The sequence below is a fragment of the Penicillium taxi genome, assembly GCF_028828555.1.
Source record: "Penicillium taxi strain IBT 34144 chromosome Unknown utg000004l_segment0_segment0, whole genome shotgun sequence".
NCBI classification, from domain to species: Eukaryota; Fungi; Ascomycota; class Eurotiomycetes; order Eurotiales; family Aspergillaceae; genus Penicillium; species Penicillium taxi.
In genome coordinates, this window is record NW_026643206.1 from 5,419,316 (window position 1) to 5,434,576 (window position 15,261).

The 15,261-nt window shown below is 48.0% G+C and overlaps 6 protein-coding genes across 6 annotated transcripts; 2 read left to right on the top strand and 4 right to left on the bottom strand.

The window, feature by feature from the left end:
* Positions 1-131: 131 nt before the first annotated feature.
* On the top strand, positions 132-653 carry N7495_006894 (50S ribosomal protein L36; the record flags this gene model as incomplete). Its single annotated transcript, XM_057209545.1, has 3 exons — positions 132-383; positions 517-551; positions 614-653. 3 exons carry the CDS (start codon positions 132-134, stop codon positions 651-653), a joined length of 327 nt encoding a protein of 108 aa, XP_057063319.1.
* Positions 654-1,291: 638 nt separating this feature from the next.
* On the top strand, positions 1,292-3,885 carry N7495_006895 (elongation factor G; the record flags this gene model as incomplete). Its single annotated transcript, XM_057209546.1, has 4 exons — positions 1,292-1,494; positions 1,557-1,668; positions 1,730-3,759; positions 3,831-3,885. 4 exons carry the CDS (start codon positions 1,292-1,294, stop codon positions 3,883-3,885), a joined length of 2,400 nt encoding a protein of 799 aa, XP_057063320.1.
* A 1,517-nt stretch (positions 3,886-5,402) lies between these two features.
* Positions 5,403-6,331, bottom strand: N7495_006896 (uncharacterized protein; the record flags this gene model as incomplete). The annotated part of the gene is made up of 2 exons (XM_057209547.1): positions 5,403-6,173; positions 6,239-6,331. 2 exons carry the CDS (start codon positions 6,329-6,331, stop codon positions 5,403-5,405), a joined length of 864 nt encoding a protein of 287 aa, XP_057063321.1.
* Positions 6,332-7,257: 926 nt separating this feature from the next.
* On the bottom strand, positions 7,258-10,761 carry N7495_006897 (uncharacterized protein; the record flags this gene model as incomplete). Its single annotated transcript, XM_057209548.1, has 1 exon — positions 7,258-10,761. One exon carries the CDS (start codon positions 10,759-10,761, stop codon positions 7,258-7,260), a length of 3,504 nt encoding a protein of 1,167 aa, XP_057063322.1.
* A 457-nt stretch (positions 10,762-11,218) lies between these two features.
* Positions 11,219-13,314, bottom strand: N7495_006898 (MICOS complex subunit MIC60; the record flags this gene model as incomplete). Its single annotated transcript, XM_057209549.1, has 4 exons — positions 11,219-11,263; positions 11,327-12,876; positions 12,938-13,037; positions 13,099-13,314. Coding segments are annotated over 4 exons (1,911 nt in total), but the record flags the coding sequence as incomplete, so codon positions are not given.
* A 775-nt stretch (positions 13,315-14,089) lies between these two features.
* N7495_006899 (Rab family GTPase) lies at positions 14,090-15,036 on the bottom strand (the record flags this gene model as incomplete). Its single annotated transcript, XM_057209550.1, has 5 exons — positions 14,090-14,437; positions 14,516-14,707; positions 14,788-14,814; positions 14,877-14,896; positions 14,967-15,036. 5 exons carry the CDS (start codon positions 15,034-15,036, stop codon positions 14,090-14,092), a joined length of 657 nt encoding a protein of 218 aa, XP_057063324.1.
* Between the last annotated feature and the right edge of the window lie 225 nt (positions 15,037-15,261).

Sequence of the window (15,261 nt, forward strand, 5' to 3'; positions counted from 1 at the left end):
CTGGAGACTCAGACAGCAACATCAATTGATTGTGGAACCTATAATATCGGTTTATAATATTCATAGAGCTGAACAGTGAGGTACCGCGCCTCAACAGTACTTCTCTCTCGCGTCTGCCACAAATTGAAGCCATGTTCACCCTCCGCACCGTCCTCCGCGCCCCCGGCGCCATACGCCAGTTTGTGGCTCATCGATCAATCCTCGGAGCTGCGTCGCTTCGTCCTTTCTCGCACATGATACAGACTAGCCTTACAAAACTGCGTGTATCTCAATCACAGACCAACAGTGCAGTTGGTGTTAGCGGCGTCTCTGCCCGCCAAATTGAACAGATTCGGGGTATGAAGACTCGGTCTTCGGTCAAGCGACTTTGCGATGGTTGCAAGGTATGTTTGGATCTCTCTCTCTCTCTCTCTCTCTCTCTCTCTCTCTCTCTCTCTCTCTCTCTCTCTCTATTTCGTAGAAGAATGACCCAATATAATTTGATCTCTGTTTGGGTGCTGACTATTGATTACATAGCCCGTTCGAAGAAAGAACCGTGTTTTTATCATCTGGTAAGTTTGCGCACTCTATTGTTGTCCAACCCTTTCAACCGTGCTGATTGTTCCTCTTTAAGCTCTAAAAACCCCAAGCACAAGCAACGTCAAGGGAAATAGAGTGGGAAGTCTTCTCTGCTTTTCTTTTCGACAATTTGCATGACTTTGGTATTTTCGATAGCCACCTTTGTCTCAGCCCTCAAACCCCGAATATCGCAGCTAAAACGATTCATCCCTACTTTTATATGTACACTATCGGCGAAATGATTACTGGGTCCATATAGAACGTTTGCACTGGATCTTGCCTGAGATTTGAGATGATGGTATATCCTTCGCATTTGCATCTCTGTTCCTGCAAATCATGCCTGGGAAATCACGGCGCTTGGGTCTTTTTTTTGTACATTAGTCTTCAAGGCCAGGATGCATGGCCTTTCTCTGTTAAATGAATTCAAATCGACCGATCCTCAAATTTGTTTTATCGTACTGACATGAGAAAATGCAGGCTTGTGCATTCAAAAAGCACTTGAAAATCAACATTGAAAAAAGCAATACCGCCAGAGTACAGCCTTAGGTAATAATTTATTTGCATTTGTCTCTTGAAAAATCTAAGAATGTTCCTTGTTAGTCGAAACGATCAAGCCATAAATTCGCCGATCAGCCACGTGACCGTCCCTGGCTTCCCAGAACTTTTTTTATCGACAAACAAGACCGTAATCAAGGCTTGATTCGATCAACTCAGGAGTGAATTGAAAGTCGCCATGAGGTCTCCTTCTCTTGCAAGGCTGCAGTACCACGCTGTGTCTGGTTTGACCAGATCCGCTCGCTTCCAGTCCCAGGGCCTTCTGCGCTCGCGATGCGCGTCCACGGCTGCTTTGCGGTCTTCGGCCATCGCGCCCACTTATCAATCGGTTGTAAAACAATGGGATCAGCGCCGTAATGCCTCAACTACTGCATCTGCAGTGTAAGTACTTCATACGAAAGACTATATTATCAACCAGGCTGTTCTAACCCGCGTTTGAATAGCCTTGAGGCTGCTGCGGCTAGTCCGGACACTTTGTCGCAAGCTGCCATCATCGATGCCCTCGATCCCATTGAGGCCGCTCGTTTGGACAAAGTTCGGAATATCGGTATTGCGGTACATTCCCAAATCTTCGATCCTTCTTTTCCTGGGCTTATCTAATGACTTCATCTGCTAGGCCCATATCGACAGTGGTAAGACCACATGTACCGAGCGAGTCCTTTTCTACACTGGCCGTATCAAGGCCATTCACGAGGTTCGCGGTCGTGACAGCGTCGGTGCCAAGATGGATTCTATGGACTTGGAGCGTGAGAAGGGTATCACCATTCAGTCTGCTGCGACCTTCTGTGACTGGGTCAAGAAGGACGATCAGGGCGTCGACCAGAAGTACCACGTCAACTTGATTGATACCCCCGGACACATTGATTTCACTATTGAGGTAGAGAGAGCACTGCGTGTTTTGGATGGAGCCGTCATGATTTTGTGTGCTGTGTCCGGTGTCCAGTCCCAAACCATCACCGTCGACCGTCAAATGCGCCGTTACAATGTCCCCCGTCTTTCCTTTATCAACAAGATGGATCGTATGGGTGCCAATCCATTCAAGGCCGTTGATCAGATCAACACTAAGCTTAAGATCCCCGCTGCTGCTGTCCAAGTTCCTATCGGTGCCGAGGATGAGTTCCAGGGTGTGGTGGACTTGATCCGCATGAAGGCCATCTACAACGTTGGTCCCAATGGCGAGGAACTCAAGGAAGTGGACGAGATCCCCGCAGAGGTCAAGGACATTGCAGAAGAGCGGCGACGCAAGCTCATTGAGACACTCGCTGATGTTGACGATGAGATTGCCGAGCTGTTCTTGGATGAACTTGAGCCCACCCAGGAGCAGCTCAAGGCAGCCATCCGCCGGGCTACTATTGCATTGAAGTTCACTCCCGTTTTCATGGGATCTGCTCTCGCTAACAAGTCCGTCCAGCCCATGTTGGACGGTGTCGTTGACTATCTGCCCAACCCCGCGGAAGTTGAGAACCTCGCCCTCGACAAGAAGCGCAACGAAGCTTCCGTGAAGCTGGTTCCTTACAACTCTCTCCCCTTCGTTGGTCTGGCTTTCAAGCTAGAAGAGAGCAACTTCGGACAGCTGACCTACATCCGTGTTTACCAGGGTACTCTCCGTAAGGGCGCCAACGTTTTCAATGCTCGCAACGACAAGAAGGTCAAGGTGCCCCGTATCGTGCGTATGCACTCCAATGAGATGGAAGAAGTCAACGAAATCGGTGCAGGTGAAATTTGCGCCGTGTTCGGTGTTGATTGTGCCTCCGGTGACACCTTCACTGACGGCCAGCTCGGCTACAGCATGACCTCCATGTTTGTCCCCGAGCCCGTCATTTCTCTCTCCATCAAGCCCAAGCAAGCCAAGGATGCTGCCAACTTTTCCAAGGCCATGGCCCGTTTCCAAAGAGAGGATCCCACTTTCCGTGTGACTTATGACAGCGAGAGCGAACAGACCATCATTTCTGGAATGGGTGAGCTTCACCTAGACATTTACGTTGAGCGTATGCGTCGTGAGTACCGTGTTGACTGCGAGACTGGTCAACCCCAGGTCGCATACCGTGAGACCATTGGCAACCGTGTCGATTTCGACCACCTGCTCAAGAAGCAGACTGGTGGTGCTGGTGACTACGCCCGTGTTATGGGATGGATGGAGCCCACTGGTGGTCTCGAAGAAAACCACTTCCAGCAGCAGATTGTTGGAGGTAGTATTTCCGAGAAGTTCCTGTACGCTTGTGAGAAGGGTTTCAATCTCTCCTGTGAGAAGGGACCTCTGATCGGCCACAAGGTGCTTGGTACTCGCATGGTCATCAACGACGGTGCCACCCACATGACTGATTCCTCTGAAATGGCCTTCAAGAACGCCACCCAGCAGGCCTTCCGCAAGGCCTTTGCTGACAGTCAGCCCTCTGTTCTGGAGCCGTTGATGAAGACTGTGGTGACCGCCCCGTCCGAGTTCCAGGGTGATGTGATCGCCCTGTTGAACAAGCGCGGTGCCACCATCAATGATACCGAGACTGGTGTTGACGAATTTACCATCTACGCCGACTGCAGTTTGAACGGCATGTTCGGCTTCAGCTCCAATCTCCGTGCTGCCACCCAGGGTAAGGGTGAATACACCATGGAATTCAGCCACTACGAGAAGGCACCTCCACAAGTGCAGTACGTTATGAATCTCATCAAAATCTCCACTCAAATCCCCATTCATACTAACACATCCCCTCAATTTACAGGAAGGAGCTCATTGCCAAGTATGTCAAGGCTCAGGCCGACCGAAACAAGAAATAAAGCCCCATCGCCAAAGCCCGCTCCATCTGATCCAAAATCCGCCATCATCCTCATCCAACCTTGTAAAAACATTTTTCTATCTCATCACCATCATAATCTCACTTGGTCCAGGCGGGCCTGTCATTTATTTAGCTCATCCCGGAGATCAGTTAGAACCCTGGAGCGAGACGACCTCACTTATAGACTAGAGTTTTTGGTCTTTGTCTGGTTATTTGGACTCTTCGACTCTTCGACTCTTTGCATCATGGCACTATATCACCTTACGTCAACTGTATTTTAAATTCAAGAACCTATCTACTCTCCTGCATGAACAATATTTTACTATCATTCAAGACCTCAGGGAAATGTAAAGGTTTTCGGTGGTCCAGGGGATGGCGACCTCGGGAGAGTCCATCCTTATAATGGCAGCTGCAGAAGTCATGGTGATAGTTGACTGATACACTAGGAGTTCATTTGGACGACGTGATTCTCACAACCCCTTCCAAAGTTTCTTTTTGTCTAGACTCTAGCCCGTGGACTGCCTATATGTCACACCAGATAAAACTTTCCCTGCTCAACAAACTGCGGAGATTCTCAGTACTTAAGGCTGAAGAGATGAGATAGCGATCCATTGTTGAATTTTATTGCACTCACATAATAACAAGAATTATAGGAATTTAAAATTCCAATTCTCGTACGAAATCTAAACTTTCGTTGAATTACTAGAACCCGAGAGCAGTTAACTATATATATATATATATCTTATAGTTCACGGTAACCACCTAAGCCGTGTTATGACAAACAAATTAAATAGAATATAAATGCTTCAACATTGTAAAGTTATATTCGATCAGAGAGTAGCCACTAATTTCATAAAAGCCACATACACTGGCAAGCATCAAAAAAGCTAAGAACGTAGTAAGCTATCAAATCATATACCACGATCAAGCTGTCGAATTATAAGCAATCTGCGTTGAAAAGCCAGTCTTAGACTACTGGTAATATCAGTTATCCTATCATCTACCTATGTATGCATGATCAGTGCATTCATACCTGCCTAGGTAGTCGTAGGTATTTCAAAACTGGATAAAAGGGAATTTGCTGCCTTTTGCAAATTTTGAAAATCATCCCACGCTCCTATTTCAAATTTGCCATCTAGTCCTCAAAATTGGTACAAAAGAAGACCTATACAGGATAGTTGCTGACCAGCTGGATATGAATGTGGAAGATTTTTTTTATAGTTCAAGCGGCTATCGACTACATCGAAGAAAATCGGCCTAGAAAATAAAGGTAGCCAACACTTAGGCATTCATGAATATTGGTTTCCAAGATTTGATTAGAAGATAGAGAACATTTCAAGGTGACATAGGTATCCATGCTTTATATCTCATGGAAATAATCCTGATTGAATTTTCCATAGGAGTCGGGAGCAACCGCCAATTATGAAGAGCCAAAATATCCCACGCAATGCTGAAGGCACAAAAAAATAAATCTTAGAGCAAACTTGTTAGTAAATCACGGTCCACGTAAGGTCAGGCTTAAGTACTCACTCGCCATTGAAGAACCGGTCTTGCAACAATGATACCTACCAGAACGCTTGGAGTAGGCACGCGTTGGGAGTCGATAAGAGTAGTAGGAACTTGAGTCTGTATATTACCAATTAGCGTCAGATTATCACATTTATAAATTTGAGTCATGCGTTTAGGTTGGGTTCCTGTGTTATTGATCAATACAATCCTCCGCTCGTCATCTAGAATGGGAATATCTTCCTCACCGAAGTTGATAGAGCGTCTAGGCCTGCTAGATTCATCATCTCTCTCATCACTTTCTTCACAGAAATTCTCAACGGAACTATCTATGTTAAGATCTTGCAGGAACAGGGGCCATTGTGTGGGACGAACTGGAGCCGAAGTAGGAGACCAAGGTTCTTCATGTCCTGAATGTCTTGCTTTCGGTTTCCCAGTATCACCTGAGCTCGGACTCTGCAATTTGACGTCTACCCAGAGGGGTTTATCATTGTGGTCCCGAATCTGGTAGTGTTGCATTATTGTGTGCGCGATTTCCGCGTGAGTCGCACCGTTATCCACCATTTTCGTCAATCTATAGTTCAAATGTTCATCACGCCGGTAGAGAACTTGCTGGAGAAATTCGCCAATGTTGCTTGCCGAAACCTCGGCTTGAACCCAAATTAAGATGAGCTCGCGCAGCTTTTGGATGCTGTTCAGGTCCCAGACAAGAAGTTCTTCCCAGTGGGCTCGGTTCTGAATCTGGCGATCGAAAGAGCCTTTGCTGTCTTTCTGCTGTTTCTTCTGCAAACAGGTTTTAGTTGAGTCTTGGAGGGTTTTATTATACCAGAACGATCGAAAGGACTGACCTGAGGTGTCTTGGGATGAAACCAGTCCCGGTGAGATGACGGGCTTCCAGAAGATGAGCCCTGACGGCCTGTTGAATTTGAATTTGATGACATTGTTTCGGATTTCGGTATGCGAGGAAGTGAAGTTAGTGAATCTGTGGATGGCAACAGATATTGGTTAAAATCTTGTAACTAGGTAACGCGTTTTGAATGCGATACCTACGTTTCTTCAAACGTATTATTGGCTATGTCGAGTTGAACTGGGTCACGATGTGAGTTTCAGTTAATTGTGGAAGATAGCAAGTCCACTGGTATAGCGTGGTACTTGGTATTTTAGAAGTCAACTGAATCCTGATACACACCCGACGTATGATACTGCAGGTAGTTTCAAGCTTAATCAATACATGGACATAACGAATGCCAAAGAGGGGTTTTAACTGCCCCTCAAGGACTGTAAGGGTTCTTCCAAGGTTACTTTCAGCATCAAAGGAAGCATAGGAACAAAGCTCCTTTGTATACGAGGTCTCACAACTGGGCCTCGAGATTAACCTGGACCTTGAAATAACCGTTCAACTTTAAACTTCAAAGACTGCCCATATATTTTCCAAGGTTGAGACTCGACTTCAATTCTTCCAGATTTGAACTTGGAAGGTTGGCCAGATGGCAGGGCTACTGGTATGTAGGTCCATCGAGATGATACAACTGAGGCCCAGGTGGGTAGCCTTCTAAAGTTTTTATGAGATGCTTGGAATTTCGTAGCGTTTGACATGGGGAGGTTTTAATATGTGGCGATGTTCAGTATTCATTATATGCAGTAAATAGATATATACAGCTGATTCAGACGACCCAAACAAGTACGCTATATAAAAAATGCGATGACTGGTATCAGGTATGATCCAAAGGAATAAACCAAAGAACTCCAGGCTAAAGACGAAGGAATGATTCACGGGTATATGTATAGGTGGAAAAATTACTATATAATGATATTAAAATGGTGGGCTTGGTGTATAAATTCCGAGGCCAGTGAGGGAAAAGTTTCACTAGAGCCAGAGAATCCACCGAGCTCCAGAGAAAACTCCTCGGACAATACCGCGGAAGACCTTGAAGACCATGACGATCAACCAAACCCACCACAACATACCGACAAGAGCCCATTCCAAGAGCACAAAGCCAGTACGCCGCACCCAGCGCAGCCGACGGCGCCTCTTGCGAACACCTTTATCGAGGGCATCGCTGAGCGATTTCACGGCAAGAGTGCTGGTTGTATTAAGCTGAACACATAGATTTTCGGCTGTGTCGGCCGTGGCTCGCACACGGGGTGTAAGGGACTGGTTTATGAGAATTTCCAAGTCCTTGAGTTGTGAACGGAGGGGAGAGGAAGTGGCTGTGGCGAAAAGATGTACCGACTTCTGGAATGAGTACTGCGTCGTTTCAAATCGTTGGAGAAGCTTCTGGGCGGCAAGATCGAATTCATTAATACGAGTCACTCGGGGGAACGATGTAATCGCACCAACTGAAACTTGTAGCCAGGGTGGAGGGGGATTTCGGACGCTATGTGCTCGTCTGGTGATCTCTCGTCCTTTGATGCCAGACGAAAAAAGTAGCGTGTGGGTACGTTCGACTTCTGACTTGCCAGGTACTCCAGAATCCTTATTGGTACTGAGGCTGCGGCCGGAAATACTCCAAGAACGACTTGCTGCCGAGAGACGACGTCCTTTGTCGAGTGAACAGTCTGGGGATGCTCGGGCCTGGGCAAGACCAGTGACTGGTAGACGTGTCAAACCAAATGGTACAATAGGATCTTTGATTCGGCGCTGATGCGTGCGATTACGTCCTGTGTTCAGAGTCGTGTTGAAATCAAGAGTTCGGGCCCGGGGCAGGTTTGGTTTTGGAATATTATGCTCATCATGTCGTCGCGATGCAGCACTACTGGGGCCATCAAAGTCCAGCACATCAGTCGAGTTTCCCTTCTCATCATTTTTTAAAGGCGTGAAGGAAGATAGAGAGGGAATGAAGCTTCGAGATGGAGTGCCTCTATCAGTCTCCCGGCGAACAATTCGACTGGGTTCTTCTGTGAAAGTGGGGAGGCGCCGTAGTAGTCCCCTGGCGCCAGACCGCTTATCCGGACGCTTTTCCTCGTCAGAATCGCTATTGACTGAGTCGATACTTGATGTCGATGATGATCTTCTGGAATCGGGCGCCGTGTCCTTCTTCATGATCATTTCACCGACCTTGGAGACTTCATAGCCCACCATCTCGGCAATACGACCTGGTCCTTTGAGGATTTCCCGTAGCTTAGACTCTGATCGATTGGGCCCCTTTTGTCCCCGTACAGGCTCACTTCGGTTGCTCTCGCTTGTGCCGTGATCATCGGCGTAGGACACAATGTCTGGAAGAGGACTTGGCTCAAGCTTGGAAGCGCGTTCGGAATGTTTAGGAGTTGATGTAGCCGGCGGAGGTAAAGGCTCCACGATCGGAGTTTCATCCTCAATCTCTTGCCCGTGCTTACTCTTGCTCCGTTCATGACGCGAGACAATCTTTTGTCGAAGTCCCTTCTTCGCTGGTGAAGGAGAACGACTGGAAGGTGGGGAAAAGTTGACTGCAATACTGGGAAAATAGCCGGCGGGAGCTTGAACAGGAGAGTTGGGGGCGGTACTATCCACTGCGTCTAATGAAGGTCTTGAGTTATACCTGTCATCTGTACTGCCGACAGAAGATATCGAAACCTTTGCAGAGATATGTGTTTTATTGCGTTTTGTGACTGCAGCCGCGGTTGAAGATTTAGTGCGCGGTTCTGATATTCGCTCTTCACTGGAATCACTTGAGACGCTTCCAGTGCGAATTCTGACCTTATCCCATCGAGAAGGTTTCTTAGAGCTTGAACGGCTACGACCCCGTAAGCCTTGGGAATGGCTTTGGAATCTATGTTTGTGCCGCCCTCGGGCAACGCTCTTGAACTCTTGTGCCAGGGCAGGATGCGCACTTGACATTGAGGTATGTCGTGAAGAAAATCCTTCCTCTACAGGACGATCCAGTTCAAGAGAAAAGGCCTTCCTCTGTCCATCAGGGTTGGTTTCCATCAAAACCAATTCCATCAGATCTGGATATAGTTTATTTCCATCCTTGTCCACGATCTTAGCTTTGTTCACTGGATCTTCCAGCCAAGCCGCATCAGCTAGAAGCTCTGCTGGTGATATTTTCCAATCAAGACGTGGCCGGGACGACTTCATGCTGTTGGTATGACTAACACGGCGCAGCGGAGAAGAGTCGGGAACCATGTCCGTACTATCAATGGATGCAAGACGGTTGGCTTGCTGTAAGGATGGCAGCTTGATACAGTGCGCATTTTCGTAGCCTTTGTCCTTGTATTTTGCCTCGATGACATTGACCCATTCATGGACTTTGTCTACATCATGCCACCCTTGCGCCTCAGCATCAATGGGACATTTCTCTCGGTATCGAAGTCTTCGATTACGAATTACCTGTAGCGGATTATATTCTCGACTGGTCGGAGCCGAAGGTGGATCATGGTGAGAGTGAATATCATTTTCAACTGAGGTGTTTCGATTTGCATTTCGAAGTGGAGGTAGTAAGGGAAGTAGGCGAAGATATTCGTGGAATAGTTCAAGATGTCGACGAGCTTTTTCTGCACGAGCAATCGTGCTGGCAGAAAACTCATAATCTCGGTTGTCATTTACCATGGCAGCCGGAAGGAAATTCGTCACCGGTGGATGTGTATCAGATTGCGCCGTTCGTGCCACGTTATCAGAGAACGGGTAAGTATGATAGGAGAAGTCTGGCTGTGTAGCGTTCCCGCGCGAAGCTGATGATGCATGTATGTCTTTAGGAGCTGCAAGAGTCTGAGAAACAGACAACTGCCTTCGCCCACCAGGACCTAAATGCTGTAACCCGGAAGCATTCCTTTTCCGAGACTCATTCAAATTCAAGGCTAGATTCACAATTTGTATGGAATCCTTATCCAGACCCTCTGTTGTAGATTGGAATGGATCGCTGGTCTTAGGTATCTCATTTGCCGATATTGTTCTTGATGGTTGAACATCTGGGGGAGGTGTAGGGGCCTGCTGAGGGCTTAGTTGACTTGATGTCGGCTCCTCTGAGATCAACTCTGAAGCAGATTTCTTGTGACGGGCCCAGTGGAAGCGGGATTTCTTCTTAGGAACCACAATATCGGCTTCGGGAGCAGTTCGTTTCTCCGTAGGCGGTTCCAATAGCTGCGGGCGATGTGAGGAGCTGATTCTGGAACTCTTCGAGCGAGGAAGAGAGTCAAGCAGAAACCTGCTGGAGCTTTGTGCCCTGCTGTGGCCCGACGCAGCCCGCTCGCCATCACGAGAGCCTTTGGCAAAGGTACTACCTTCCAGCTCCATGCTCACTCTGCCATCGATTATCTTGGCTCCTGTCCGTCGAGATGAGTCGCCATCGGAACGATCAAAAGGGGATGAGAGACGTGGAGGTGCATCTTGATGTTGTTCATCTATTGGGGACATCGAATACTGTGCGCTGGGAAGGCCGAGTCGCTGTGACATCTGTGCCGAGGGGGAGTAGGAGAACTAGATGGCACCCGTCAAGTTGGCAACAAACATCCCAGCTACGAACAAGCATGGGTGCGAGTCAAGAAATCGAATACCAAGGACACAAAGAAAGCATAAAGGATTATGCAAGGGTTTTGCAAGTAACTAACGCCGTAAGTTGCTGATCGTCAGGGTTGCGCGTAACATAGGCTTATCTAAGCGTATAAGGTTCCCGAGCCTAGATCCCGACTCAACCATGTTCCAATTCCCCTTATACAGGTTGACTGTTGGGATGAGTTGTGGATCTACGATTTGAAACTGTCTAAAAATTGATCAATGTAATTTAGAGGTTGTTTTCACAAAAGGAAAAGGTCGAGCAGTTGGGTCTAACGAAAAAGTACAACTACATAGAGGTTGTATACAAGTCCTTATAGATAAGACCAAGATATACAGGTAGTGAAACCACCACTTCTTACTCCACACGCAAGCACTGAAGTCGAGCCTCAGCTTCAATGACCTAGAAACATAAAGAAGTTAGCTCATATTCCGAGAGTATGAGAAGAAAATTAGAGAAACCTACCTCGAGAGCCTGCTGGACTTCAAGAACTCTACGGATATCGGCAAGCCAGTCCTTGCTCAGGATCTTGGCCCAACCGGAGAGAGTGTTCATCTCACGGGCAGCAGCGTCAACATTGCCCTCCTCCAGCCAGTTCTCGGTGCGAACAAGAATGCTCTCCACATCATCACCATCAGCAAGGGCATCCTTCTTGAACATGACCTTGCTCAGAACCATGCTGGCAGCGTGGCTGGCAATACCTGCATTCTCAGGCAAGAGGCTAGCCTTGCGAACCTCACTAGCCACACGGCGGAAACGCTCGATTATCTGAGTTCTGGAGGGAATACCACGCTGGTACGCAGTAGGGTTAATAGATGCGATTGCAGCATCAACCAGAGGATCGTCAGCAGCCAGCTCCTTGACGGCAACGAGCTCACGAATGAAGGGGCGTGCAGTCTCTGAACGCTCAACAACAGTGCGGACGGCATCGACCGCAACCTGGAGTTGCTGGGTCTTCAGGTTGCTGTCGATGACGTCGCTCCAACCGGTAGTCAGCTGTTCGAGTTCATTAACGTTGGCAGTGAGCTCGTTCAACTTGCTGAGGCGACCCTCTCGTTCGCGCTCAACCAAGTCCTTGACCTCGTGGATGTATTTCCGGTTCAACTCAATAGCTTGTTCCACAAGTTCATTCTTCAGACGCTGTTCCGCAAGCTCTTGGCCGCGGAGAAGCTCGATATTGATCTTCTCCTGGTACGCCAGAGCAAGCTTCTCGCGCTCAGACTCAAACTCTTCGCGGAACTGGGCAATCTCAGAATTGCGCATCTCCTCAAAGCGGCGAATCAGCTCGCGTGCTGACTCGTCAAAGGTGGCGTGGGCCTTGTTGAGTTCTTCTTGGGCAGCCTCGCGTGCCTCGTTACGGATCGCCGAAATCTTTTCTCCAATATTCTGTAGCTCTTCCTTGGCCTTGGAAACCACACCAGAGTATTTGCCGGCATTCTCGTCTGCGCTAATCACAGTGACAATGTCGTTGAAGGTCTTCACTAGTTCCTGGACCACAGTCTCGTCGGCATCCTTGACTTGCAACAACTCGATGGTGCTCACCGCAGGGACAGCGGGTTTTCTAGGCTCATCAAGAGAGGCAGCCTTCTTCTCCTCCTTCTCCTCCTTGGGGACAGACTTTGCAGCAGGCTTGTCTTCCTTGGCCTTAGGCTCGGACTTGGCGCTCTTAGAAGAGTCAGTCTCCTCAACCTTAGCAACGTTCCAAGACAAGCCGCTGTTGCTGGGAATTGTGACTGGTTTGCCGTCATCTCTGGGGCTACCAACACCGCGGCTGGATTGTCTCGAGGCATTTGGGAAGCGTCGGTAGAAATCACGCTCCTCAAAGTAAAGAACGAATTCCTCGCCGTATGGAACGAACTCTGTGAAGAAGTCATGGAAGTTGTCGGACTTCAAGGCCAAGAAAACACCACCTCCATAGGCGAAGCCGGAGGTGAAGATCAAGTACAGGAGGAATCGACGGAAGCGACCGGACTTTCGTGGTTTCGCCACAGGTTTAACTGGAGGAATTTTTGATTCTGGAAGGATATCAGGTTAGCTGGTGGCCCAGAAGTGGTAGATATAAGACGAGGCCGGTACCTTCTGTGAGCTTCGCAACAGTCTCTGGGGGAACGCTAGAGGTTGAAGAAGGTGTAGCAGGTGTAGGGCTAATAGGAGGCTTGTCATCGGCAAAGAAGCGCTACATTTGAATAGATATTAGCAGTGAATTCAGTGAGTCCATAGAATGATGTCGTTCGTACCTTGCCCGAGAGCTGGCTGCTAGCGCCCACTTTTGAAAGCCATTGCGACGGGATGCGCTGGCGAACGGGAGACGACAGCAAGTGCCGACTTGAAGCAATTGAAGTGCGCAGCATGACTAGCCGCACAATCGCCAAAAGAGCGGGGAGAGTCGTGGAAGGATAGATTGAGTAAGAAAACGTGAAGTCGAGGATCCATCGGGAGCGGATCGCGAGTGAACCTGTAGGCGGTCAGTCAGTTTTCTTAGAACGCCCTTACTACGACAGTAAATATTGCGAAGAAGACAAGATAATTTAAATATTTGAAGACCTGGGAAGTTGAGTGAAATATTATGATATTAAATTATAATTTAGTCTCATCTCTTATATTCCAAGGTAGCTTCGGGAATTGGTATTGCACCTGAACATCCTGACGATAAGTATGTACTCCCAAGGTTCGTGAACTCCTAAATAGAAATGAAAATGATAATCTCAAACATCATTATTCTTTACGGGAAATAGGTCCTCTATTAGATACAGTTTGGAGGAAATGTATTATCTGGGCATAGCATACTGAGATAGGATCTGGGCGCGGGACAACGGATAGTGGAAAGAGCAGATGCAGACGCCGGGTTGAAAGGGAAAAAAGGTACATAGAAAACGGGGAAGAAGGCAGGGAAATCCTGCCACAGCATATCTAAAGCCAAATTCCAAATGAGTCCGTGAATAAAGTCAACATTCGCCTGTCGACGGCAGACTTGGTAGACTCCCGACAGGAAGGGGCAAGCAAAAGGTCAAGAAATCGTATGAAAGACGAGACAACTGAATGAACAGTGAGCAAGAGAGCCTGCTTTATGCGCGGAGATGAGATGTGACATGGGTAAATGATCAAGCAACCGATACCCAAGGTCACAGAATATATCGGATCGTTGCATTTGGCGGACGACCCTTCTTAGTTATGTGCAAGCCGAAAACACAATAACTGATTACGAGGTTGAGGTTGACGCGGAATGAATTAACAGTTGCAGGCACCAGCGCCTTGGGTTCCAGGAGCTTCTGGTCGAAGGTCAACTCCAGGCCGAGGAGTCGTCCGCATGTTGCGAGGGCCGGCCTGTTCGAGAGGCAGCTTCTTCGCAATAGCTGTGAACAACTCCCGCACATTTGTAGAGGTCTTGGCGGAAGTCTCGAAGAAGAGGAGGCCAGCCTCACGCGCGTAGGTTTCTGCATCCACTGTGGTAATCGCCCGCTTATCTGGACTCTCTGTGACGAGATCGAGCTTGTTGCCTGCTAGAGCAATGACGATATTCTCATTTGCTTGACGCTGAAGCTCCTTTACCCAGGATTTGGCCTTATCAAGAGATGACTATTGATTGAAAACAAGAGATTTGGAGTCAGCCATGAAAGTTTAAAAGAGGGGGGATGTTGAAGAGATCCAACGAACAGCTTGAGTGATGTCATAAACCACGACGGCGCAGTTGGCATTCCGGTAGTACATAGGAGCCAATGACTTGTATCTCTCCTGACCAGCAGTATCCCAGATTTCAAACTTGACCGTGGTACTCTCATCGAGAGAGATAGTTTGTGTCAAAAAGGCTGCGCCGATAGTCGACTCGCGATAATCATCGAATTGATCCTATTTCAGAATATTAGCCTTGGGTTGTTCATCTGCAACACGGTTGCAATAAGAAAGCTAGTAGACATTCAGCAACTCACCTTCACGAATCTCAAGACCAGAGAACTCTGGGGGATAGCGGGAAATGTTAGCGTCTGATACCAAATGGAGGCAGCTTAGTATCTCCAACCTTTCCAACAGCCGACTCGCCTAGAATGAAAAAAATAGTCAGTCACATCATCCATGTTTGTCTCCACCGATACAACAAAACAAAACCTACCTAGCAAGACGAGCTTGAACTGGGCGAACTTGGCCCCAGGACGGGCGCCTGCCGTAGGTCGGGAGGCCATAATGCTCAGGGGAGGGAGCGGGTTAAGTCGGAAAGGCACTCAAATGAAGGAAATAGGATTGTAGCAGAAATGAGAAGGCAGTCACAAAGTGGGGAGGGATAGACACCTCAAGGGTTAGAGAAAGATTATAAGTTAAAGCAGAGAAGATGGAGTGGATGACGGAAGACAAGCCGCATGAGTGAGCGGGGCGGTGTGGTGGAATATTTCAGTACGATACGTGATTTA